This window comes from Saccopteryx bilineata, chromosome 9, assembly GCF_036850765.1.
Source record: "Saccopteryx bilineata isolate mSacBil1 chromosome 9, mSacBil1_pri_phased_curated, whole genome shotgun sequence".
NCBI lineage: Eukaryota > Metazoa > Chordata > Mammalia > Chiroptera > Emballonuridae > Saccopteryx > Saccopteryx bilineata.
In genome coordinates this window covers 48218171-48246134 of record NC_089498.1, presented here as the reverse complement: position 1 = coordinate 48246134, position 27964 = coordinate 48218171, and the positions used below count along the sequence as shown (strand labels likewise).

The window sequence follows — 27964 nt, the reverse complement described above, 5'->3', positions numbered from 1 at the left end:
TGATTCTTGGATTTTCCCCACTGCTGACAGATGTAGTATTCTCAAGTAGCTCTACATCAGCTGCTTCTGGAGATGAAACACCTGTAGTACAGGTAGAGTCATCTCTAGCATTTCTTGCCTGGTCCTTAGGCAATCCTGATTCACCTGCCCCAGTGTCTCCAGTACCTTCTGCAGGTTCTCCTACCTCTCCAGCTTCCTCCTCCCAATAGGTCACTCTCTGCCACCTTGCAATGCCCCTTCCATTGTGCAAGCCAACCACAGGAATAAAGGTAAGAAATATTCATTTTCTGTCATTTTTTCTGTTACTACAGTACAGTATATTTCTTTTTCTGTGCGTTAATTATGTTTTATGTTCTAGATTATGATTTTACAACTGTGTTAGGATAGGTAAGTGACTTCGGCTAGGGTGTGTTTCAACTTACAACAAAATTCAGGTTACATCACTATTGTAGGGACAGAACTGTGTCATAACCAGGGACACCCTGTAACTGATTATGGTATTTAAACACATTTGCAAAATACCTCCACAGCAACATCTAGATTAATGTTCTGACTAACCACAAAATGCTATGTGTGCTTTTAATGGTTAAGAAATCAGGGAATACAGATACACACAGACATATGGTTAATGATTGGTGCTGTACTTATTGTGTAATATTGTATAAAAACTATCTCAGTTCCTCATCTGTAAATGGGTATACTTACCACCTTTCTCCTGTGCATACTAAATGAGATGGTCCCTCACTTGATTGATGTAAGTTGTTGTTAATAATGATAATAATAATCAATTACATTTTCAGATGCTTCCTATGTAGTAGGAAATGTTACAGGCACTTTTTAGGTGTTATCTCATTCAATCTTTACAAAAGATATAAGGAATTTAATCTCAGAAAAGTTAAACAACTTACACAAGGTCACAAAGAGAATATCTTAAGTTCATCTGCCAATTAGTCCTCAGACTTGGGTTTTGACTTCTAAGGTTTCCTCTCTTTTTTTGTATGAGTCAGGTATCCTAACAGGAAACTGATATCAAACTCAAGCTCAGTAATTGAAGAGAGCTGGACGTGTAGGTGGGTTAGATTTAGAAGTAATAAGAGATTATGCAATACTCTGGAGCTAATAACAAACTAAACCTGAAAGGGCAAGAGAAGGAGGAAATCACAGGACCCTAAAAATATTGATAGAACTGCAGACAGATGGTCAACTGAACAGCAATGGTGGTCTTCAGAAGAGGGAATTTCTGCAGGGCAGACCCTCACAAGTAAGTATTTGAGGATACTGCTCTGTCTCTCTGATCTCTTGTTACATCTCCCTTTGGCCAAGCCCACTGGGAAGCCAGACAGTGGAGTGCATTCACGTCTATAAAGGTTGGTGGAGAAGCGTGGAGAATGGATCTGAAGAGGCAAATGGAAACTACATAGGACGGATTCCATGAACTTATGACACATATTGATACATTACTTGATTTTCAGAGATACATGATCAAAAGCAAAAACTTGGTGGGGGAGGAGGAAGAAGAGAAAGAAATACAATGAAGTAAATAAATAAAAATAAAAAATGTTGCTAACATTTGGTGTATAACTTCCTGAAGAAGCGCAGTTCTAAATCCACCCTCACTCATCACTACCAAATCTGCAGCCTGCCTAGATCTGTGCCTTCAGCCTGTCTTCCCTTCCATAATGTTGAGGGAATTGTCCCCACCGTAAAAGAAAAGGAAAAAGTGAAATATCACAGTCTTCTTCTGGTTCACATCCCATTTCACTCACTCAGTTAGCAACACTTTTGTAAGATTAGTTTTTGCATCCTTACTGAAGCACTCTCATTTGCTCACAAATATTCATTAACATCACTTCATTTGAAAAATAATCCCCCCTCAGTCATCTCCAGCTGTGCCCTCCCAAGTTTTGGCTTTTACAGTAAAAACTTTTTATTTATTTTTATTTATTTTTTACATTTTAAGAAAAGGATTTTATTGATTGAATTTTAGGGACAGAGAAAGAGTTCAAGGAGGAGTGGGAAGCATTAATTCATAGTAGTTGCTTCTCGTATGTACCTTGACCAGGCAAGCCTGTGGTTTCAAACCAGCAACTTCAGCATGCCAAGTCAAAACTTAATCCACTGCACCACCACAGGTCAGGCAACAATAAAATTTCTTTTTCTTTTTTTTTTTTGGTGACAGAGGCAGAGAGAGGGACAGATAGGGACAGACAGACAAGAAGGGAGAGAGATGAGAAGCATCAATTCTTCATTGCAGCTCCTTAGTTGTTCACTGATTGCTTTCTCATATGTGCCTTGACCAGGGCGGGGGGAGCTCCAGCAGAGCGAGTGACCCCTTGCTCAAGCCGACAACCTTGGCCTCAACCCAGTGACCTTTGGGCTCAAGCTGGCAACCTCGGGGTTTCGAACCTGGGTCCTCTGCATCCCAGTCCAAAGCTCTATCCTCTATGCCACTGCCTCGTCAGGCTACAATGAAATTTCTGAAGAGAACCATCTCCTCACTTCTCATTTCTCTTCATTTCAGCTGAGCATTTGCCTTTTTCACTCTTGACACACATCTCTTACCAAAGTTACTAATTATCGACATGTTGCTAAATCCAGTGGTCACTTTTCTGTCCTCATTTTAGTCCTTTCCCAAGAACTAATTTTACCATTTTTCTTTAAGACATTTAAAAACAAACAAAAGAGAAATAAGTAAAGCTGGTTCTTAGGACAATACTATCTTCTGGTTTTCTTCCTTTCCCACTGGCCATTGCTTCTCAGCCTCTTCTGTGCCTTCTCATCCTCTATCCAACCCCTGAATGTCGCTGTGCCCAAGGCTGTACCTGGGCTCGCCCTCTCTTCTGTATCTACGCTCTTTCTATGGGTAACGGCACTCAGAGCCAGGGCTTTAAAAAAACTACTTATATGCTCAGGACGTCCAGATTTATTACTCCAAATTTGACCTCTGAAGTCTAGACTCACATAATCCATTTATTATTTTAACAGCTCCACCTAGACACCCAATAGGCATCTCATTTCAGCAATTTCAAAACAGAATTCTTAACTGCTCCAATAAATTGACTTATCCCGTCGTCTCCTTTATCTCAGTAAGCGTTACCATGGCTCATCAAGTTGCTTAAGCCAAAAATATTCTGTAATCCTTATTTCCCTCTTTACCTTATACCCAATCCAATTATCAGCAAATCTTATTGAACATATCTTCAAAAATATGCACCAAATACGTTCTCTTCTATCTCTTCTGCTAGCATACTAGTCCTGGCCACCATCTCTCTTGCCGAGACCACAGCAATAGCTCCCTAACTGGTCTAGCAGTTTCTAGACTTGACTTCCTAAAATCCATTGTCCATAAAGTGGTCAAAATGATTTTGTTCAGCTACATATAAAATCAAGTCACTCCTCTGCTTAAATTCCCCCTCAACGCACACCCTGCCCATTGGCTTTGTGTGTCACTTAGAACACTTAGCCCCTCACCCCATGTAGCAGGTTCCCATGCAATCTGGCCCTTACCCACTCCTCTAACTTATCTCACATAACTCTCCCCCTTGCATCAGCCACATCAGCCTTCTTTTTCTTCTACATGCCAAGTGCATTCCTGCCTCAGGGCCTTTGCAGTTGCCCTTCTCTATGCCTGGAAAGCCCCCCCAACCCCCAGACCTTTGGATACCTAGTTCTTCTTATCATTTAGGTTGTGCCTTAAAAGCTTCCTCATTGAAGAGTCTCTTTCAAACCACTCTACCTAAAGTAATTCTAGCTCATCCCACCCCCACCCCCCAATCACATACCCAGGCAACTCCTGACCAATACACTCAATTTTAATTTCATCAGGAGAGCAATAATCATAATTGAATGGTGTCATACAAAGATACAGTCTTGTATAGTCCCACTTTGTAGTTTACTGCTGCTTTCTCTCACTGGAATGTGAGCTGAGCTGAGAGTAAAAACCTGTCTTATTCATGGCTATATCGCTAGTACATAAAATGGCACCTCGCCCCCAATATCTGTTGAATAAGTGAATGATAGAAATATACATTGATACATAAACTCATTTATTTTTTCAACAAACATTTGTGGATATATGTGTATATATACATATGTATGTATATACATATTTACACACTCATATGTGTGTTTTTTTCAAATATTTGTTGAACCTGTGAATTATATTTAATGGCTGCTGTCTGTAGCTTTAGACTAATAGTTAAGAGTGTAGGCTTTGAAGCTACAGTGCCTGGGCTCAAATTCTACCTCTGCCATTAAGAACAAGTAACTTAATGTCATATCTGCAAACTCGGATAATAATAGCTCCTGCCATATAAGGTTGCTCTGAGTATTATGTGAGTTAATACATGTAAAGCCCCTAGAACCGTGGCTGGCATGTTATTAATGCTCAATATAGGTTAGTTCGTGTTTTCATTATTATTGTTTATCTCTTTTCCCAAGGTTCTATTATATTTTGCCTATGATAGAACACAGGATAGCCTGCATTTGTCCTAACTATAGAACTTGATCATCCTCTCACATTAATTATCATGCTGAAGGCCCTAGGAAGTGTCTATGACCAGGCCTCTGGGTTTAGAGAGAGGAGAGGGAGAGCAAGACAGAAAGGTAGGAGGCCTTGCTTAGTGGTCACAAAGGGGAGGGAAATGGAGAGACAGAGAAGCCCCAACTCGAAGAAGCTAGGCCGAATGGCTGGGCTTTTCATTTTGCGTTCTCTTTTTCCAGGTTTCAAATATTTTCTTATCCATATTTGGAAATTCAGAATCACGTTTCCTTTGTCATTTAGATATTTTGAGCAGATGCTCCTTTCAGAGAAAGCACTTTCCTTGGGACAGCGTGATTCAGGTTTCTCCCATTTGCCCCCCAGTGACTCGCACGTGGCCTGGCACACAACAGGCCCTCGGTGTTTGCTGAGTGAATGAATGACTAGGACAGAACTGACTGCTGGGCCTCTTTCCTTGATTTTTTTTTTTTTTTTTTTTTTTTTTTTTTTTTGCATTTTTCTGAAGCTAGAAACAGGGAGAGACAGTCAGACAGACTCCCGCATGCGCCCGACCGGGATCCACCCGGCACGCCCACCAGGGGGCGACGCTCTGCCCACCAGGGGGCGATGCTCTGCCCATCCTGGGCGTCGCCATGTTGCGACCCTCCTGGGTGTCGCCATGTTGCGACCAGAGCCACTCTAGCGCCTGGGGCAGAGGCCACAGAGCCATCCCCAGCGCCCGGGCCATCTTTGCTCCAATGGAGCCTTGGCTGCGGGAGGGGAAGAGAGAGACAGAGAGGAAGGCGCGGCGGAGGGGTGGAGAAGCAAATGGGCGCTTCTCCTGTGTGCCCTGGCCGGGAATCGAACCCGGGTCCTCCGCACGCTAGGCCGACGCTCTACCGCTGAGCCAACCGGCCAGGGCTTTCCTTGATCTTTAAACTCCAAAATGGCCTGACCTGTGGTGGCGCAGTGGATAAAGCATCTACCTGGAAATGCTGAGATCGCCAGTTCAAAACCCTGGGCTTGCCTGGTCAAGGCACATATGGGAGTTGATGCTTCCAGCTCCTCCCCCCTTCTCTCTCTCTGTCTCTCTCTCCTCTCTCTCCCTCTGTTTCTCCTCTCTAATAATGAATAAATAAATTAATTAATTAAAAAAAACTCCAAAATGAATTCCATGTAAATCAAAGTTATACATGTTTAAAAAATAGAAAACAAAAAATTACTATAAAAATTCTTGAGAGAACTTTTTGAAATCATGGAATTGGAAAGTTGTCTGTGTAACAAAACACAAAAGGTATAAAATATTAACAAGCTCAGATACATTAAAACATATACTGCATAGAAGAGATACATTTAGAAAGCCCAAAGATAAATGACAAACTTAAGAATACTTTGTCAACACATTACTGGGTAAAGATTCATTTCTTTTATGCTGAAATAGTTCCTGTTAATCAATAACGATAGTGATAAACTCCACTGAGGAATGGACCAATGTCAAGAATAGATAAGAAATGGAAATGGCTTTTAAACGTATGAAATGATGCTCAATGTCACACCGATTAAAAGCAAACAAAGCAAACCAACATTACAAGGAAGACCATCTCAGATCAACAAAGAAAACACCTTTCCTAAGAGTGTCCAAAGAAGGATATGTGGAAACTGGCTCTATCATAAATTGCTGTTGAAATGATAAGTTGTATAGACAGAGGGAATGTGTTCATGGCTATTAAGTGTACAGCCATCTTTGCCTCAGAGCTTCCACTCTTATTAATTTATTCTTATTTGCATATGCATACAAAGCCATGTATATGCATATTCATGAAGCTTTGTTTATAACAACAAAGGACTGGAACAAGAAGTCCATCATTAGGGGGCACATTAATTCAATTTTAATACAGTGTGTCTGTAAAGTCACAGTGCGCTTTTGACTGGTCACAGGAAAGCAACAAAAGATGATAGAAATGTGAAATCTACATCAAATAAAAGGAAAACCATCCCAGTTTCTATAGGATGATGTGGCAGCATGTGCGCATGCGCAGATGATGACGTAACACCGTATATACAGTGGAGCAGCCCACGGCCATGCCAGTAGAGATATGGACGGTACAGAGGAAAGTTCAGTGTGTTCTGTGGCTTGCTAAATTCGAATCCGTGACCAAAGTGCAATGTGAATATCGGCGCGTTTATAACGAAGCGCCACCACATAGTAATAACATTACTCGGTGGGATAAGCAGTTGAAGGAAACCGGCAGTTTGGTGGAGAAACCCCGTTCTGGTAGGCCATCAGTCAGTGACGAGTCTGTAGAGGCTATACGGGATAGCTACCTAAGGAGCCCTAAAAAATCTGTGCGTAAGCCCACATCAAACTGCACTGAATAGGTATGAAACTGGGAGAGTTTTCCTTTTATTTGGTGCAGATTTCACATTTCTATCATCTTTTGTTGCTTTCCTGTGACCGGTCAAAAGTGCACCATGACTTTACGAACACAGTGTATTTCATGCATGGAATAGCATGCAGCTATGTAAAAAAAAAATAATAATAAGGCTGTTCCAAATGTAAAAATATAGAACACTGCCTCTGAGATATATAAATATTTAAATATTTTTAAATAAAAGTGCAGAAAAATGTGTACAACATGCTAACATTGTTCAAAGGAAGGATGGAAGGGTAGGAAGGAGAGAGAAAAAAGAAAAGCATATCATAAGTATGTATAGACTATTTGGAGAAGGAGCTATTCCTTCTGTAGTCTCCTTCTGGAGGCAATTCTGTACAGTGCCTCTAGACAGGACACTGCACATAACTGACTAGTCTCTATTGCTGGTCTTTCCTCATGCCTTAATCTCTACTACCTCTACCCACTTGCTTACTCCCTCCCCATTGAACATCCACAAAATGCCCTCCAAACCTTTTCATTAATCCATAATTGTATCCTGATTTTTTAAAACATCACCACCTCCTAAAAGTTTGCTCTAAACACTCTTCCTCCATCTGTTAGGGAATTTACTTGTTATGCAAAAAACTTTTGTTGGGCTCCCAATAGATGTCAATTAATGTAATAAATGAGACTGTACCAAGATGAAAAGCACACATCTTTTAAGAGTGCACTCCGCAATATTTTTCTTCTGTTGACAACACAGACACCCTTCAGTTGTCCCATTTCCCCATAACAGCTGCCTGCATTCCAGGTGCTTTTTTGTTTTGAAGGACTTTTCTCTCTGTCCTTAGATATGTGAAAGTTTAATTTTGCAATCAGATTGGGAACTCCAGAAAGGCAAGGACCAGGGTTTTTATTTCATAATGATACTTTCATTCTCTGCCATTGAGGGGCAGTTATAGCCTGTGCTGCTAGGCTTGATGTGAGTTTCGGGCCTCTGACTCTAGCCCTTTAGTAGGTACACAAAAGAAGTCTAGTTGTAAACTGTGAAGTACCCTAGATGCTTTGCTTCCAGGGACCTGATGAGGCAGCTGGTGAGAAGGGTGGAAATGCTCTTACTGCTAATACTTTTTTTAAAAAAAAGGAATTCATAGACATGCAGAAAGCACTTAATCCACACTTTTCTCTCACTACCCTTGCTGTCCCTTGTACTTTTGTGTGGTCTTGTTCATCTCTCTTTTACCTACCAATATTTTCATGATAACTTACTTTTTTATACACAGGCAAAGACCATACAGATTTCTGAAGGGTGAATCAGTACCTAAGTGTAGGAAATTAATTGTCCATCTAACCTTGAACCCTCTCTGACCTGGATTGGGGAACTTTAGTTAAAAGCCCTGAGTGAATGTCTCTGGGATGCAAACACCAAGAAACTGTGAGTGAGTGACCTTTGTGCAGACACAAAGGAATGCATGTGAACAGGCTTTAGAAAATTAGCCTAGAGATTCTAGATTGCCCCTCACTTTGTGCTTGTTAATTAGCAAAAGAAGATGAATGTACTGGTCCAAATTAGCCCTTTCTCCAAGTCAGCAAAATGGCCATTAGTCATTCTTTCCCCTTATCACCCGATCTCCCTCCCCTGTCATCCTGTTACTTTTGTTCTGCTTTTAATCCATAAAAGCTGAGGGAGAGGAAGATTCAGGAGCTCTTTGCTTGTCTTGGCAGGCCTCCCCCTCTTCCTCTTGACATCAGTTTGTGTCTTGAGTAGGTTTTTTCCACGCGACACTGGTAGTCCCCAGCAGGCTAGAGTATTTCACCTAGGCACTCAAAATACGTGACCATATGCTTTCTCGGTGCTTCTGCCAAACCAGTACCTTCATTAAGAAGATTGAAACACATCTATTCTATAGTTTTCTTAAGTGCAAATTCAAAAAAATAAAAATAAAACAAAACCTACAGTGTTCCTAGTTTTCTGTTTTAGCATTACTTGCACACTTAACAAACATTTTTATAAATACGTATTAAAATTTGTAAACAGAATTAGAACTTGTAACTTTTTTGTGTGTGACAGTGATAGAGAGAGACAGAGAGAGGGACAGATAGGGACAGACAGACAGGAAAAGAAGAGATAGAGATGAGAAGCATCAATTCTTTGTTGCAGCACCTTAGTTGTTCATTGATTGCTGTAAAGCCAGTGGCCAGGGCCACTATCGTAGCAGCCGCCTGGCCCATGCAGGTTCCCATTGGATTCGGACAGTCGGTAAAGAAACAACGGAGCCAAAAACTGGTGGGCCATTATCTTTAATCCTAGCTTGCACCCGGCGGGCAAGTAAAAACACACACTGGGCTCCAAAACCCACTCACATTCAGTGCTCACAAAGCTACTGACTTATCCGAGTTTCCTAGAATCAAAGGTTTCTAGCTCACCAGATTTATTCACCTATGTTCCCCATCTCCTTCCTTCTCCCTGCACAAACCTGCACAAACTGGCCTCTCACTCAACACTCAGCCATCTTGGCTGCTTCTCCTGGCCTCCTTCACATGGCCTTTCTCTGCTCTCCTCTCATGCTTTCTCAGGAACCAAGAGCGCAAGCTCCTGTTCTGCCCCCATTTTATAGTGTAGATTCATAACCTTTAATCCAATATCCAAAATAGGGAAGTCTCTGATACAAAGTCACTTATCTGGGGCATGATGGGATTGTACCACCCCACATCAAAATGGGTGGGAAAGGCTTAATCCTAAAACCAAGCCCCAGGCTACAAGGATCCTGCCTGCCCACAGCCCACAGAGACACACATTAATATCACCTGGGCAACGGCCTCCATGTGGGCAGCGTCATCTTTAACAAAGTGAGCATAATATATTTTATCTGCCCAATAATTGCTTTCTCATATGTGCCTTGACCAGGGTGCTACAACAGATGAGTGACCCCTTGCTCAAGCCAGTGACCTTGGGCTCAAGCCAGTGACCTCGGGGTTTTGAACCTGGGTCCTCTGCATCCCAGTCTGATGCTCTATCCACTGTGCCACCACCTGGTCAGGCAAACTTGTAACTCTTGAGTGAGATCTAAAAATAAGAATTTCCAACTGGGATAGGGTTAGGTGTGTATCTTAATAAAAAGAAAGAAGATAGTCAAGAAGCATAGTTTCCACCCTGTCCTGAACAGAAAAATACATAATAAGTAATGCTTTCTCCAAGACTGACTAACCTGCCTGCTCATCAACCTCAGCTACTGGAGCATGTTTCCCTGTGCTCTGAGTCATTTCCTGTCCTCAAAGAAACCTGGTGCTATTACCTTTATTCCCCTTGGGCCTATGTACATTGTGATCCCTTTGTGATTAGAGGTATGAATAAGGAAAAGGCAAAGAAAGTATACTTCCTCTATCATAACAAACCGCTATGGTTGTCAATTGAGTTGTGTGGGTGCCGAATACCAAAGTGGCCCACAGAGATTTAAAATGTTGTGGAGCTCAGGGAAGCCAACAACGTATAGAGACGTTAGGAATTGTTTGTCTTAGGTTAGTGATCATGATGGATCATGCAATGTCAGGGAAGCTAGAACTCTGGAACATCAAGTTTCCCTTCTGGTCTCTTTGGTTAATGGTTTTAGTTACAAATTAGAATGAAGCCTAACCTGTGGTGGCGCAGTGGATAAAGTGTTGACTTGGAAACACTGAGGTCGCCGGTTCAAAACCCTGGGATTGCCTGGTCAAGGCACATATGGGAGTTGATGCTTCCTGCTCCTTCTTTCTGTCTGTCTGTCTGTCTCTCTCTCTCTCTCTCCTCTCTAAAATGAATAAATAAAAAATATAAAATAAAACAAAAAAACAAACTAGAATGAAAACTAAACTAACATTTACTTATGATGTGCCAGGCATTATTCTCCTTAAAATGATGTATTTCACGTATTCACCTATTTGAGCCTCCCAACACCACTGTGAGTTGGTAATTATCCCTATTTCACACACGAGAAGAAACTAAAGCATAAAGACAATCAGCGATTTCTATGGTGTCATAGCATTTAAAGCAGCCTGGTTTCTATCTAATCCAGACAGACTAACATCAGAGTCCACAGTTCTAATCGTGAGTTCATTCATTCAATGACTACTTTTTGAACACCAGCCGTGTGCCAGATATTACTGTAGGAACTGGAGATTCAACAGTGAATGAAACAAACAAGAGAACCCTCTGTCCTATGGAGGTTGCATAACTGCTCCTTCTGGGGGCCTGGGAGTCATATTGCTAATAAGGGTGGACTGTGAGAATGGTGCTGGGTAAAAGTTTCCTCCATCTGGGCTCCCTTGATATCAGCTGATAAGGACATCAGTGTAATTCACCAAAAGGAAGTTAGTTCCCTCTGACTCAGCACCCAGGAGGAGGGGGTCAGTGGCCAACTCTTACTCAAGATCTATTTCCTCTTACAGCCCTGCCTATTTCACTTTCCAGTTTCAGTTTCTCTTTCCAAAAGCCAGCTGCTGGGGAGGGAAAAAGGCAAGGGAAACTAGGAATGCTCCCAAATATATAGGTCTCTTTTGCATTTATTTGAGGCAGAGGAGGAAGATTTCTGAAGAGCACAGCAGCCTGAACTGCAGCCTTATAAAACAGGGAAACGGTGCTCGGCAGTCATGAGGTAAGCATTATCTGATTGTGCTGAAAATGCCTAGGCTTGTTGTGGAATGCAAATCCTAAGCAGCCCGGTTTCTAAAAGGCAAGTTTCCGAATTGCTTTGCTTTGATGGTTATTCATCGCCCTTACCATGCATCTGCCTTGTAGGTTGCTGGCTTGTTTACTAAGTCATTTTCTGCCTCACACTGTCAAGCTTCCAAAGGCCAGCTCTCACTGGGGCAGCTGAGAGATGAGTTCAGAGAGGTGAAGCAGGAAGGAAGAGGGCAGAGAAAGAGGGATTTATTCAGGCAGGTACTTCACTCAACAGTGGGTCCAGAGGAATTGTTCCTGGAGACTATCTTTTTGTTTCTTATTTAAAAGAGCTAAGTGAGGGGCTTTTAATACGATTCTTATTTAACAAAAAATCTGTTTTGAACAGTGTTTAGAATGCACTCAGGGTAGCAATCCCACTTCATGTGATGGTGGACTTTACTTTTAATGTGCTTATAATTCATCTCAGACTTGTATTATGGCTGGCTAAATGTATTCATTCATTCAACAGAAATATAATTTACCTTCAAATTCTGCTAATTGGCTGGAGTCCTTCTATTTAAAGTATGAATTGGAGATGATCCTCTTATACCCCAGAAATAGAAGATTGCCCTGGGAAGGAAGTGTTAGTTCGTTGCATAGAAAGGAAGCTATATTTTTTCTCCAGTTTGAGGACATGGTGACCAGACCAGATGCCTAAGCCTCAATCCTGGGAGCTCCAGAATCCAGGGACACTGAATGGCCCCAGCATGTACTTCCTGGAGGGACACACTGCCCTCCCTCTCTAGATCTCCTGGTTGCTCTTCTTGAAAGATATTTTTTTCCTGCTAGTCTGCCTGATAGAAAAAGAAAAAGGAAAAAACAAGATTTGTAACATTTCCAGATGTCTGTTTCTATAGTAACTCAGAATTTTTAGAAACCTAGTTCCTACTTTTTAGATTTTTCAGCTTGGTCTGCTCATAGAATCTTTCCCATGATAATCCAGACAAATCAATCTCTTCTAATTTTCTCTGTTTAGCTATAGGCGCTGTGACCAGGCATTGCGCCCCCTATGCTCTCTAAGACTGTGCTTCTCAAATGTGAGCTCACGTAAGAACCACTTGGAGAGTTGTTATAGACAGATTACTCGGCTCAACCCTCACCCCCCCAGATTCTGAGTTGGTAGTTCTGGGTTGAGGGCGAAGACTGCATTTCTAAAAGGCTTCTTCTCAGTGATGCTGGCTGGCACAGCTGTCAGACACTGGAGAGGCAGCTTTAGCTCTGAGCCTGGTGAACAGTGTCACTGTGGCTTTCATCCAGACCAGAAACAGGGCAAAAGAATTGTTGTGTAAACAGATTTAAAAAGGCATCAGGAGCATAAGTCACAAGTGTGAGTCCAGGAAGCAAGTGTCTGGGACCAGCTTTGATTTCCCAGTGAAAATGAAAATCTATAATGATGCACTGACATTGGTTGCTTTTTGAATGGCCACTTAAAGGGCTTTTACGTAAGAGTATATATTAAATGTCTCTATCCTGCAAATGCACAGTTGGCTGTATGTTTTGTATGTTTGAGATGATTTCAACTATATTCACTTTCTCTGCTTCTTTTATAAAATGAGAAAGGAGCTTGAAAGCTCAAGTGCTTAAGGAAATTGTCCCATAACCTCACTGAGAAGGAAGGTAGATCAGATTGGACATTAACTGTTCAAGGGGAAGCGACTGTCATTACAATGTAGACAACAAGCCAGGCACTCTCGGGCTCTGCCCCCTCCTCCCTGACACGTTACCCACTGGGCTCAGACAATCTAGTTCTTCACTAAGACCTGCCTGGGGCTTTGAAATGGCATGGTTCCTTCCCTGAGAGGAAGCTCCTACCTACTTCCTTTTCTATTTTTTGTTTATTCTACTTGGGGTTGTTAAGTTTCCATTTGTTTCAAGTAACAGAAATGAGCAGGCACTGATTTAAAGGTCCTGGAATGGTTCACAGGACTCCACATGCCTGACTAGAGCAACCCCAGGGGGACTAGAACAGGACACTGGGAAGCTTGGGGAACCCAGACTCCGTCTTCTCCAAGTGCATCTGAGATACCCTCTGTAGCACATAATTCAGAATGTGGTCACCGTCAGACCCTGGCATGCTCAGCACTCTTCTTACCATGTGCAAACTGCCTCTGGCTCCCTCGCTCCCTCTCAGTTTCATTCCCAGCTCCCACTAGAGTCTGGGTAGAATCACACTGTGGGTTGGGAGGGGGCTATAACAAGTAAAAATTAGATTATAGAAGAAAATGGGGGATATAACCTTCCGTTTGGACAAATATTTCAAAAGTGATCTTTGCCATATTATAGGATTTCCCAGATTATCTATATATTTGTTGTCTATATCAGATTCCCTAATTTTGAGAATATCAGCTCCTGATAAAAGAGCTAATTAACATATACCATAAAATGTTTTCATTAATTTTAAACAAACAGGGACACAGAGAAACAGAAACATACATTTGTTGTTGCTCTTATTGATGCATTCATTGGTTGGTTCTTGTATGTGCCCTGACCAGGGATGGAACCTGCAACCTTGGGATATTGGGATGACATTCTAACCAACTGAGCTACCGAGCCAAAGCCAAAAAGTAAATTTTAAGTGAAAAAAAAAAAGGCAACATTTCAAAGATTCCAATGCATAGGCAATGTAGAAAAACAATTGTGGGCTATTAATGAATTTTAATTTACTCATCTCTGAAGTTATGCAAGATCAAGTGTTTGTTTATTTGTCTGTTTGCTGCTTCTGTTTGGTTGTTGTTCGTTTGCTTGTTTTGAGGACTAACACTAAAGGGAATGGAAAATCCTCCCAGCGGAGTTGGAGTTGCGAGGACACCCTTAGTGCAAAGGAGCATTTCCATAGGAAGAGGGTCTGTTTTGTGGGCTTCCTCCTGCAGCCACACTTCTGACCCCTTATTATGAAAACAAACCACAGGAGAGGAAAAAGAAAATTTCAAAAGAAAATTATTAAGCAACAAATGCAAAAGTATTAATAAATAAACTTGATGAGACATGTTCAGAACAGAAATTGACAGTCTAAGAAGGGGAGGTGATTATATTTATTCTAAAATAGAAAACATTGCTAACATAATACGTGTATTAATCGAGGGAGGATGTAGAATAATACAAATGTAGGAGAAGTGAGTAAAAATTAAGAATGGTTGAAATTAAGATTTAAATAGTTAAAATGGCAAAGTTCAAAAAATAAGAACATAGAATACCAAAATAAAAAGACAAGACAATACCAATTTGATTAAAAGGTTTGGCTAAACAGAGAAAATCAATTAAGGATATATGAAAAGCTCAATTAGACAGGAAATAGAAAGTAATAGAGATTTTAAAAGACAAATTAAGGGGAACTAAGGAATTAAAAATGTAGATAAAATGGAATTGAATCTCAAAGGGACAGCAGAGATTACAATCAGGATGGCAAAACACTAAATGAAGAGATAACTATAAAGCTGAAATTTCCCAGTTCAACAGTAAATGCTAGGTAGGAAGAACAGAAACAAAAGCAATTAAACAGCCTTCTTAAAAAGTACAGAAATCACCTGACCAGGTGGTGGCACAGTGCATAGAGCATCAGACAGGGACAGGGAGGACCACGTTCAAAACCCCGAGGTCACCGGCTGGAGCCCAAGGTCACTGGCTTGAACAAGGGGTTACTCCCTCTGCTGTAGTCCCCTAGTCAAGGCACATATGAGAAAGCAATCAATGCATAACTAAGGAGCCACAACAAAGAACTGATGCTTCTCATCTCTCTCCCTTCCTGTCTGTCTGTCCCTATCTGTCCCTCTCTCTGTCTCTCTCCATCTCTGTCACACACAAAGAAAAGTACAGAAATCAGTTCCCACTGATCTGGTCACCCCGTAGAGGCCCTCACAGGCAGAAAGCAGAGGGCCCACAACACCTAACAAAAACGGCCTTATTTAGGGAAACCTGTCCACTTCCTTCTCCCTATTTCTTTTGCGGCCCAGTCACCTGATGTCTGCTTCCCAATGCTTTAATGCTTTAACACATAACACCAAAATGCAGAAAGAAAAACCAAACAGGAAACACGCTCTGTTTGATTGGAGTTCACACCCCCACGGAGGAGCGGAAGTACACTCGCCCTGCGCCGGTTTCTTGCCCTGTGAACCAGTACTGTCTCATAATGCCCACCTTTCTGCTTTTCCCTCCAGTGATACCGCTGCCAACTCCTTGGAGAGCAGCCTGCGGCTACTAAAATGCCATTTCACCTGGAACTTGTTAGAGGGAGAAAATTCCTTGGATGACTTTGAAGACAGAGTGTGTAACCAGACCGAGTTTCAGAACAGCGAGTTCAAAGCTACAATGTACAACTTGTTGGCCTTCATAAAACACCACAGAGGCCAAAACGAGGAGGCACTGGAATGCTTACAGCAAGCCGAAGAATCCATCCAGCGAGAGCACGCTGACCAAGCGGAAATCCGAAGCCTGGTCACCTGGGGAAACCACGTCTGGGTCTACTATCACATGGGCAGACTCTCCGAAGCGCAGGCTTACCTAGACAAGGTCAAACGAGTGTGCGAGAAGTTTTCCAGCCCATACAGAATGGAGAGTCCTGAGCTGGATTGCGAGGAAGGGTGGTCACGGTTGAAGTGCGGGGTGAGCACGGAAAGGGCAAAGGTGTGCTTTGAGAAGTGTCTGGAAAAGAGCCCGAAGAACCCAGAGTTCACCTGCGGACTGGCAATCTCGAGCTACCGTCTGGATAATAAGCCAGCACCTCAGAACCCCATGGACGCACTGCGGCAAGCCGTTCAGCTGAATCCCAACAACCAGTATATTAAAGTCCTCCTGGCTCTGAAACTTCAAAAGATGAACAGGGAAGGTGAAGCAGAGATGTTGGTTGAAGAAGCACTGGAGAAAGCCTCACCTGCAACAGATGTGTTTCGCGGTGCAGCAAAGCTGTATCGGAAAAAAAATGACCTGGACAAAGCTATCCAACTCCTCAAAAAAGCTCTAGAATGCTCGCCCAACAATGCCTACCTGCATTGCCATGTTGGGGTATGCTATAGAGCCAAAGTCCATGAGTATCATAAAAAAGAAAAGAATGGAATGACTGGAGGAGAGGAGTTACAGGAACTAATAGGACACGCTGTGAATCATTTGAAGAGAGCTGATGAGCTTAACGGAAACCTGCTCAATGTCTGCTCCTACCTGGCTTGCCTGTACGCACAGGCGGGCCAGTATGAGCAAGCAGAGCATTACTTCCAAAAGGAATTCAGCAAAGAGCTCACGACTGTAGACAGGCAAGTGCTTCATCTACGATACGGCAACTTCCAGTGGTTTCAAATGAAATGTGAGAGCAAGGTCATCCACTATTTTATAGAGGGGGTGAAAATAAACCCAAAGTCAAAGGAGACAGAAAAGATGAAAAGTAAACTGCAAAATATTGCCTACTCCAGGCTTTCTAAAAACAGAACAGATCCTGAGACCTTGCACCTTCTGGCATTTCTAGAGGAGCTGAATGGGAATAGGCGGCCAACAGAGGAGAACTCCGAGAAGGTTTTGGACTCTGAGTGTCTCGACCCTTCAGCATCTCTAGCTGAGGAATGAGGAATCAGGGTGTGGTGTCCATAGGGCTACTCCTGAGACGGGGTTGAAATGCTTCTACCAAGTTAGTATCAAAATATTTAACATCTGCTATTGCATAGGCATGGACTAAGACACTGACCACAGTACTGGATTAGGGTGTAGGAGGAACTCTGTTGGGACAGCTCTGTTAACACTCGAATTGTGCAAGGAGTTTGGGGAGAGAGATTATTTGGGAAGGGAGTGGGGTGTTGGTCCTATGGCTTGGTATCGACCTCTGGGGAGCAGTTTGCTCTGTAACATTCTTTTAGTCATTCTCCAAGGGGCGATAACTTGAGTGTGTTTCTATGTTTATATAAAGTGGCTAAATTCCTCACATCTGTAACACTGGTTCATTTTGCACTGTTTTTCTATCACTGGAGTTATTTGTGATCCTGTACAGGAATGCGCTATCTCCACCCAAATGCTGGGGGACTTTCACTTCTGCTTTCTTGCTCCTCTGCCCCAGATAATCCTCAGTTTACACTGTCCTGCACAGCTGGAGTTCAATTGCTCTATTAACTGAGATGGGAACATGGTTTGAAAAATACAGGACAGAAAATAACTCAAACCTAGAAGGGACATATCTCAGAGAAGCACTGAGGTCAGTCACAGTGCATAGGTTTAGGAGATACACAGGGAGATTTTGCCTCCACTCTGCTCTCCCTGTAATCATAATACAACATATGAAGAATAAAAAAAGAGGTTCTGTACACTATGCTAGAAACCAAAATAATACGTTTCTTTACAACTTATGTGAAAAAATATATGTCTCACCAGGCATGATGGGAACAGGGTAGGCAAAAGAGAGAAAGAGGAAGGCTAGCTGGTTTGTCATTGTAGATTGTAATCATATGGAGAAATTTTCATTTCCTTAGCCACAACTAGAAAAATTCTTCATAAGATGAAGAACCCAGGTTCAAGATGATAAGAAAGTAACAGAACGGGGATTCATTTGATGGATAAGGACCTAGTGAAAGGTCTTGGGAAATAACATCAATAATGGAAGGTTTTCCCAATATTAGAAATTTTGTATATTTGCTAATATAAAACTTCTATTAACCCTGAGAGTGTTTATGAAAACCGTCAAATTAATATATCTGGAAAGACCGGGGTTTTCTAGATGGATACTGAATAGCCTGTGAAGTCAAGGTTGGTCGGACATAGCTGACCCAGCAGGAGACCATCAGTCACCCTCTGGGTTGCAAATAGAGACTAGGAGAGTGGGGGATAGAAGAGATGTTGTTAAGGGTACAAACTTGCAATTAGTGGATAAAGAAGCCTGGAAATCTAATGCACAGTATAGTGATTATAGATAACAATATTATGTTCTAATCATCAGTCTTGCTAAAACACTGGATCTTAGTTATTCCCACCACAAAGTAGAAATGATAGTTATATGGTCTGAGAGGCATGTTGTCAAACAATGGCAATCATAGTACAATATATAACTGTATCAAATCAATATGCTGTATACGTAAATTGACACAATACTATATGTCAAATATGCTTCAATAAACTTAATATATATTAACATAAGCAATGAAAACACTTAATATATATTAACATAAGCAATTATAACACAATATATATTAACATAAGCAATTAAAACATTACACAAAATTCAAGTCTTTTTAAATTAAAATTTTCAACTACTGTAATAATTTCTGTGTTTTCTGTAACAAAAATAATCTTGTGTGCCCTGAGGCCATCAGTATGCACCATATGGATTCCTGGAAAAAGTCATAGATTTAATTAATAAATAATTAAAATGTGTTGAAGCATAAAGGGAGTTCTGGTTTTTCTGAAAACTTGATATATCTTAACTCTTACAGTCTCAGCTATAGATAAATGAAATGTTACACTGAGTATGAACTGGCTTCAGTGACCCAGACTGGTCTAACATCATAGCAACTGAATAGAACCATTTTTTTTCCTACAGGTTTCTTAAAAGTCCAGGACTTCAGCTTATACCCTGACATCCACCATCACGCACCGTAGTACACACAGACACCCTCACCCACACTGTTGGTGGATGGGCTGCTGTCCTCCTCTCTCTTAAATCTTGACATCTGCTTCTATCCACATTCTCCTCTTCTGATCTCCATTATGAGAAATGAGGAGGTGCACCTGATTCTGTTTGGTACCCTTATGTAAAGCCAGTAGAGCAGCCACCATCACAGCCACCTGGCCCATGCAGATTCGCATTTGATTCAAACTGATGGTAATGAAACAATGGAGCCAAGAACTGGTGGGCCATTACCTTTTAATCCTAGCTTGCACCCGGTGGGCAAGAAATACAGTGGGAAAACACTTCCCTTTCCATTCAGGGCTCCCAAAGCCACTGACTTATCCGAGTTTCCTAGAATCAAAGGTTTGTACCTCACCAGCCTTATTCACCTCTGTTCCCCATCTCCTCTCTGCACAAATTCTGCACAAACTGGCTTCTCCTTCAGCACTCCACCATCTTGGCTGCTTCTCCTCTCTAATGCTAATCTCAGGAACCGAGAGAGAGCAAGCTTCCAGTCTGCCCTATTTTATAATGTAGAGGTCAAAACCTTTAATCCAATATACAAATAAGGAAGTCTCTGATACAAAGTCACTTATCTGAGGCATAAATGGGATTCCTCATAAGAGTGCACCACCCTACATCAAAAAGAGTGGGAAAGGCTTAGTCTTAAAACTAAGCCTTAGGCTATAAGGATCCTGCCTGCTTACAGCCTGTCCCCCCACATCCAATGCAAACCATAAGCGAGCAAACATATATATCATATTTATAAACCTATTTGACCAACACCTGCCTTGGAGGCGGTCTGAAGGCATAATAAGTAAAAGAATAGAATTTCCTGATAAGAAGAGAAAGAGACATGAAACCCTGAAGTCTCCCTTGTTTTTTTAAGAGGCTTCTGGTGGAAAACATGATTCACACCAGCTGCAAAGGTAAACTCGTTCCACTGGACTGAATTGGGCAAGAGTGCGTCTCAAGGGAAAGTTCAGCTCACTTTGCTTGTCTAACTTATTATTGGATCTGGTGCCTGGGGAGGGAAAGTAGGCGTGTTCTGGGTGGATGATAAGATGGGCAAGTATGCTGACCTGGAATGAAGACCACTGGCACCCCTAGTGTGCTAAAGGAGATACAGCAGGTGTATGGAATCTTGCTCATGCATGTTATACCGCCAGGAACAGAACCTTAAAAGGAACAAGGTGGAAAGGGGTAGGGAAGAGATGTATGACATATAACACTTAATATTTATTTGAGGGCTTAAAGTTAACAAAGATGATTGGAAAACAATAAGGAAAATTATGTATATAGCTATGTTTTCTGAAATGACATTATACAGGGAACAAATGGAACCACATTAATTGGAATGACTTGTAATTCTTTGGCTCTTAATCACATCTCCCAGTGCAGGACATTTGACTCCCCTCGTATGCTCACCCTGGTAAAGAATATGCCTCCAAAAGGTATCTCCTAAGTGCTAGTGAACAGGTCTGTCAGATTATCTGATCACATCAGCTGTTTGTATGGTTCCAGGAGCCATAGCCATCAATGTCCTCTGCCCATGAAATGGCTTCACTACATCTCATCATTCTCTGTATTTGATTGCCACCTTGAGGGTACTGATATCCTTGCCAAAGATGCTCTCAAGTGTGATCATACTCATTTAGAAGTGAGGACAACTTGTCTCATCTTTGTCTGGGTTCCGAGTTATACAAATTATTTCTCAGCCTCAGAGTCCTCAGAGAGTGATTTGTCAGCCTCTGCTTATGGTGAGTTATCCCGTAGCACTCAAATACAGCCCTTGGAGGCAGCAGACCTGAGTCACGCTCTGCATCCATCCATCTTTCTTCCCACCTTATGTCAATTGACTTGTACAATCTGCATTCAGTGAGACTGGAAGCATGAGAGCATTAGAATCCCGAAGACAAACAAGACTGTGTTAGGATCCCTGCCAGGTGCACAATCAACCTTGGATTTTAGCCAAGAAATGTGGGTTCCAACAAGAGACCATACCCTCCTGTCTCCTCCCTCCATCCCTCCACCATTTCCCCGTCATTTAGTTTAAGGAAAAGGGAATAACTTGGTTTAACGGATTAGAATTTTTCCTTATGATTTACAATGCAGCTATCTCATTGTTGGTAATCTATACCTTCTTAGGAGGCTGCAAAGAGAGAAATCCTCAATGACTAAAATCCTTAATGCAAAATGGTACAGCAACTTTGGAAAACAGCTTGGCAATCCCTCAATTTGTTTTAAAAAAAAAAAGGCATTATTATACAGCCCAGCAATCCCATCCCTTGGTGCATATCCAAGAGAAATGAAAACATATATTCACATAAATTTGTACATGAATGTTCATAGTAGCATTACTCATAATAGCCAAAACGTGGATCTATCAGCTGATGAACTGATATATTAAATAAGGTATATCCATACAGTGGAATGTTATCAATATTTAGCAATAAAAATAAATTAAGTACATACTAATACACACTACAACACAGATGAACCGTGAAAACATTTGCCAAGTGAAAGAAACCAATCACAAAAAGTCACATACTGTATGATTCTTTTTTTGTAAAATGTTTTAGGTAGGCAAACAGAACCAGAAAGCAGATTAGTGGTTGCCTAGGGCTGGGAAAGTGGTAGGATTGCAGTGACAGCAAATGGAGTATGGAGTTTCTTTGGGGAGTAATGAGAATACTCTAAAATTGATTGTGATGATGGTCACACAGTTCTGTGAAATGCTGAAACTATTAAATTGTATATTTTAAGTGGATGAATTATATGGAATGTGAATTACATTTTAATATAACTTAAAAATTAGGACTCATTACAAATGTATATAGGCTGAGGCAAAAGTAGGTATACAGTTGTGAATACTTGAAACAGTTTATTTTTGTATTATCATTTATTAATTATTGTATTATTTTATTTTTAATTTTGTTATTTATTGATTTGAGAGAGAGAGAGAAAGAGAAGCATGAATTTGTTCCATTTATTTATGCATTCATTGGCTGATTCTTTTTTTTTTAATTTTTTTCATTAATTCATTTTTAGAGAGAGAGTAGAGAGAAAGAGAGAGAGAGAGAGGAAGGGGAGGAGCAGGAAGCATCAACTCCCATATGTTCCTTGACCAGGGAAGCCCAGGGTTTCGAACCGGCAACCTCAGCATTCCAAGTCAACGCTTTATCCACTGCGCCACCACAGGTCAGGCGGCTGATTCTTTTTTGAGGGGGGGCAACAGAGATAGAGAGAGACAGAGAGAGGGATAGATAGGGACAGATAGGAAGGAAGAGAGATGAGAAGTATCAATTCTTCATTGTGGCACCTTAGTTGTTCATTGATTGATTTCTCATATATGCCTTGACCAGGGGGCCATAGGAGACCGAATGACCCTTTGCTCAAGCCAGTGACCTTGGGCTTAAGCTGGTGAGTTTTGCTCAAACCAGATGAGCCCACGCTCAAGCCGACGACCTTGGAGTTTCGAACCTGGGTCCTCCACATCCCAGTCCAATGCTCTATCCACTACGCCACCACCTAGTCAGGTCATTGGCTGATTCTTGTATGTGCCATGACTGGAGATCAAACCCACAACCTTGGTGTATTGGGATGATCCTCCAACCAACTGACCTGCCCTGTTAGGGCTGTACTATCATATTTTCCACATGAATTACTGCAAACCTAATTTTGCTCCATCCTGCATTAAGAAAGCAAGCTTTTCTATGATCACCTATTTTTTTTTTTTCTTTTTTCATTTTTCTGAAGCTGGAAACAGGGAGAGACAGTCAGACAGACTCCCGCATGCGCCCGACCGGGATCCACCCGGCACGCCCACCAGGGGCGACGCTCTGCCCACCAGGGGGCGATGCTCTGCCCATCCTGGGCGTCGCCATGTTGCGATCAGAGCCACTCTAGCGCCTGGGGCAGAGGCCACAGAGCCATCCCCAGCGCCCGGGCCATCTTTGCTCCAATGGAGCCTTGGCTGCGGGAGGGGAAGAGAGAGACAGAGAGGAAAGCGCGGCGGAGGGGTGGAGAAGCAAATGGGCGCTTCTCCTGTGTGCCCTGGCCGGGAATCGAACCCGGGTCCTCCGCACGCTAGGCCGACGCTCTACCGCTGAGCCAACCGGCCAGGGCTATGATCACCTATTTTTTAAAAGATTTTATTTATTCATTTTTAGAGAGAGGAGAGAAAGAGAAAGGAAGGGTGGAGAAGCAGGAAGCATCAACTTGTAGTTGTTGCTTTTCCTATGTGCTTGGATGCAAGCCCGAGGTTTTAGATTGGTAACCTTTATCCAATGCAGCCACCACAGGTCAGGCTCCTCCCCTATTTTTAACCCCTAAGTTTGTTTGCATTGTCTTGTGCACAATCTAAATTCTTTTAGGTAGTTAAGGGAGATGTAAAAGTTTTTCTTGAGTTTGCTGGGTCTTGAAATTCTTCAGCTCAAAATAGTCCACATGCCAAAGCAGCATATTTTAGGGAAGGTCATTCTTCACTCCTTCAGAAATTTTATAAAAATTAAAAAAAAAATCTCTTCGGGTTATATTACTCCTTCTGAGCTCAAAGCATAAAGACAGGTATGTAAATTTATCACCTAGCTAGCCAGCCATTAGACCAGGGGTCGGGAACCTATGGCTCATGAGCCAGATGTGGCTCTTTTGATGGCTGCATCTGGCTCACAGACAAATCTTTAATAAAAAAATTAATAACGTTAAAAATATAAAACATTCACATGCATTACAATCCATTCATTTCCTACTGCTCATGTTCATGGTTGAGGGTGGCTGGAGTCAATCATAGCTGTCCTCTGGGACAACACCAAATTTTTATTGGATAATGTGTAAGGTACACAGGTCATTGTATGGCTCTCACAGAATGACATTTTAAAATATGTGGCGTTCATGGCTCTCTCAGCCAAAAAGGTTCCCGACCCCTGCATTAGACAATATTATGTGTTACTATTTCCCATTTTACAGCTGGGAAAACTAAATGATTACCTTAGGCTACTCAGAGAGATAAACTGCTTAAGGTTCACTCCAGGGCCTGGCTTCCTATATTTAGAGGCAAAACAGAAAATTCAGGTTCAGCGATGTGACTCTTGGATAGTCCCAGAGCTAGTAAACTGAGCACACAGAATTAAATCTAGGTCTCCAGATGCAAATTGTCTCCCACAGATCAATTTACTAAACCAAACTACTTTTTACAAAGTATTTCAGGAACAATTTTTCAAATCATGTAGTCCTAGAAATCCCTATGTCTGAATCTCTTACAGACTATTAGAAATGCAGTTTCCTGGGACCAACCTTCGATTTATGGTAAAGGGAGTGCTGAATTGTAGTTTGAGTCTATTTATTGTACTTCTACTGAGTCATATCAGAGCCCAAGCTTACGTTTTCTTTTCCTCCTCCTGATCTAAAATTAGTTTCACTTTCCAGTTCCGTTTCCCTTGTATAACAGACTACCAACTCAGAAACAGAGAGAAAGCATTTCGTTTGCTGATGCCTTCCCCTGCCACGCCCACTGCCCCTTTAAATAGGTCCTTGAGCGGTTTCTTGCAGAGACTAGGAAGATTTCTGAAGAGCAAATCAACTTGAACCCAGCTTTTGAGAGACCAGTAGGGAAGCGATTGCCATCATGAGGTCAGTGAGATAAAAATGCATAAATACCACTGTTCTTGAATGCTAATCATAAACTGAGTTTCTCCAGTGCATACAAGTTCCTGAGTTGTCCTGTTACTTATGGACTAAATGTGCCTTCATCATCATTGCCACTTTCTATTGATGGGCTTTTCTGGAGTACACACTCTGCTCCCTAAACTTCCAGCACTGTCATGGAAACAGCCGCGGTGCTGGCAGCCGGGAGCTGTGATGAGAGGGATGGAGGCTTGGCAGGAATGGTTAGATTCACTCACGCACAAAGTTGGCTGATTCAATGTTAGAACTAAGGGAAATGCTCTTTATGGGTTTTTATTGTTTTCCTTTGAAGAACTAAAAGACTGCCTTCTTGTCATTGGAAAGGAAGCAGAATTTGTAGTCCAAACCCAACTCACGCTGGGAGGAATTTTGCCTTGAAAGCTTGATAACATCAAGATGGGAAGTGGAAGAAATGATTCTTACAGATGGGCTTTTTCCTCCTATTTCTTAAATGAACACAAACCAAAAAGCTTACAGTTGATTTTTGTTGCTATGATGAAAACTTGTGAGCAGCAGAAAATAACTTCTCTTCAAAAACACAGTGACCTAATCTCTTACTGAGATAATTTCTAGTGACGGAAAACAGGAAAGTAGTCATGGGGGGGGGGGGCGAAGAGTTAGAATTGACTGGGAAGACACACAGGACAAACTTCGAAGATGATGCAGATAGTCTATGAGGATGCAGTGGTGGTGGTTACCTGGGAATAGTTACATTTGTCCAAACTTATCAAACTGTACAGTTAAAATGGGTGCATTTTATTGTATGTAAAGTATAACCTTAGTACACTTGATTTTTTTAAATGCATATAGACCTGCTGGAGTCCTGCCATCACATAGAGCTTCAGGAGAGATAGAACTGAAAGAAAGAGAAGCCCCTTCCCATAAAACACCATAAAGAAGGATTGAAGGATTGATTGCCTGCAGGGGAAGGATCCTAGTGACCAATCAGGGAGCAAAGAAAGGAAGACGCTAGGATTCCCAAATACTCTGCAGGCTCAGATTAGGGGATGAGGGCAGAAGGTGGTAGGGTAAGAGGATTCACTGCCAAATGCCTCAGGTTACCTTTTTAAATATCATGGGCTCCTATTCATAAGTAATGTTAATTGTGCCTGCCTCGGTAAGGTTGACCAGAAAACTTGGCTCTATCCAGAGTCTTGGTAGCAGGTCTGCCCAAGAGGTTTTGTGGTGATCTGAGCTTGAGTGTGTCCAGAGCCATTGACCTGAGGAAGTCTGAGAAGGGCATTCTGGACTGTGCTGGACTAAAGTCCACATCAATGTGCTCTGTTCCCAGAGGCAGCAGGGACCACCTCAGTCTTGGCTGTTCCTCCTCAGAAGTGCTAAAAAGTGTCAAAAAGGGAGCCACATGGGGAAATGTCCAGCCCTGTTGGCTGGTTCATGGGTACCCTCCTCTGCCCCATCCGCTGAGGAACTTGGCTGACCCCTACACCTACTCAAAATTCACTTAAAATCATAACACTAATATACCAGTAATTATGATTGTAACAGCTTCTATGTGATCAGTAGTGGCTAGTGTAGTCTTAAGTGATTTATATGTATTATCTCATATCATCTTTCCCATAGCCGTAGGAAGGAAGAACTGTTATTTCTTTATTAGCCTTGTTTTCTAGATGAGTAAAATGAGGCTCTTAGAGCAAATTACTCACCTAAGAGTTTACATAGAGAGTAGGTGTCAGAGCAGAGTCATTACCCAAGTGCTGAAATCTAGTGCCGAACACTGCCTGGCTCTCTGCACAAAGGCCAGAAGGGTGAGACATCTGAATGCTTTTAATGATGCTCACATTAGAGAGAAAGGGCAGGGACTGGGAGGACTAGGCTCTCAGGGCTCCTATTCGGAGAGTAAGGACAATTCTTTGATTGCAACTCACTTCTTAAGGTCACACCTTAAGTGAAGGTAAAAACCAATCTTCTCATGGCATAGATTTCTATAATTTGGATGGAAGGAAAAAGGCAATTCATTAAGGCCATGTTAAAAGTGAGGAAATGAGCCTGACCTGTGGCGATGCAGTGAATAAAGTGTCACCCTGGAACGCTGAGGTTACTGGTTTGAAACCCTGGGCTTATCTGGTCTAGGCACATATGGCAGTTGATGCTTCTTGTTCTTCCCCACCACCCTAATCCCACCAGTCTCTAAAATGAATAAATAAAATTTTAAAATCCATAAAAAGGTGAGGAAATGAGGCTAAATGATATGATTTAAGAAATATTCCAGAGCTAGTCAAAGAGATACCCGAAATCCAGGTAGGTGTCCTGGTGTCATCTTCCTCTAGTCTAGACTGTCTGACTCACTACATTATCTTCAGCAAGTCAATGGGAAACAGCTTTTCAAAACACCTCTGGAACAGTGCTGTTCAATTTGTGGTGCAGGGACTGCCGTTATTGAACAGAAAGAGTTTGTTCACATGGCACTAGCAGAGCCGAACACTAGACACCAGGAATGGTAGCGAAGAAATATTGTCTATTTTGTTATGAATGGTGCCACCCAGGAGAACAAGAAGCTAATGCTCAAAAGTCCAAACTCCCGGTGGTATGTATGTTATAGATTATAGAAGGCAAAACTACAACACACTGTGCGTTAGGCATGCAGGGTCATGCTGGAAGCCGATTGGTCAAAAGGGAGGTAAGGGTAATGAATCATTTCTTCAGGCCTTAAGGACAGCTCTGAGATTCTTTCTGGCATCCCATCCCTCCGCCTGGTCTCATAGGAAAATAGTCGGAGGGTCATTCCACCTCAGGGCTCAGGAGCTGAAATGGAACAAGTTAAGTTGTTATCTTCAGCCTGCCAGAGGTCATTGTGATAATTGGTTAGATTTGGGCTACTGGCTTCTGCTGCCGTGGCTCTGAGGGGTATATATATAAAGAGATATATGATTTCTAGAAATAGAACTTAAAGTTAAATTTAGCCAAAGTCATAAGAACTCTCGTTTTCACTCCAGCAACAGAAACTCCAGGGTGCATGAAAAAATGCAGATTCTTGAGCCCAAGACACCCCCAGATCAGCTCAGAATCTCTAGGAGTAGGGCATGTATAGTGCCTCTAACAAACTCTCAAACACAATTTCAGGGCCTGTGTATGTTGGAATCCATGGGAGTCCGAAGAGAGAACAGCGTAGCAGGCTTTATTGAAAGGAA

General features: G+C 42.0%; 2 protein-coding genes across 2 annotated transcripts in view; both read left to right on the top strand.

The window, feature by feature from the left end:
- The first annotated feature begins 11285 nt into the window (after positions 1–11285).
- Positions 11286–18895, top strand: IFIT2 (interferon induced protein with tetratricopeptide repeats 2). Its single transcript, XM_066243438.1, has 2 exons — positions 11286–11486; positions 15709–18895. Exons 1-2 carry the CDS (start codon positions 11482–11484, stop codon positions 17102–17104), a joined length of 1401 nt encoding a protein of 466 aa, XP_066099535.1. The 5' UTR covers positions 11286–11481; the 3' UTR covers positions 17105–18895.
- A 5791-nt stretch (positions 18896–24686) lies between these two features.
- Positions 24687–27964, top strand: part of IFIT1B (interferon induced protein with tetratricopeptide repeats 1B) — a 35737-nt gene continuing 32459 nt past the window's right edge. The window contains exon 1 of the mRNA XM_066243290.1: positions 24687–24761. Coding sequence (XP_066099387.1) covers positions 24757–24761 — 5 coding nt within the window. The 5' untranslated portion in view covers positions 24687–24756. The remainder of the gene's footprint in view (positions 24762–27964) is intronic.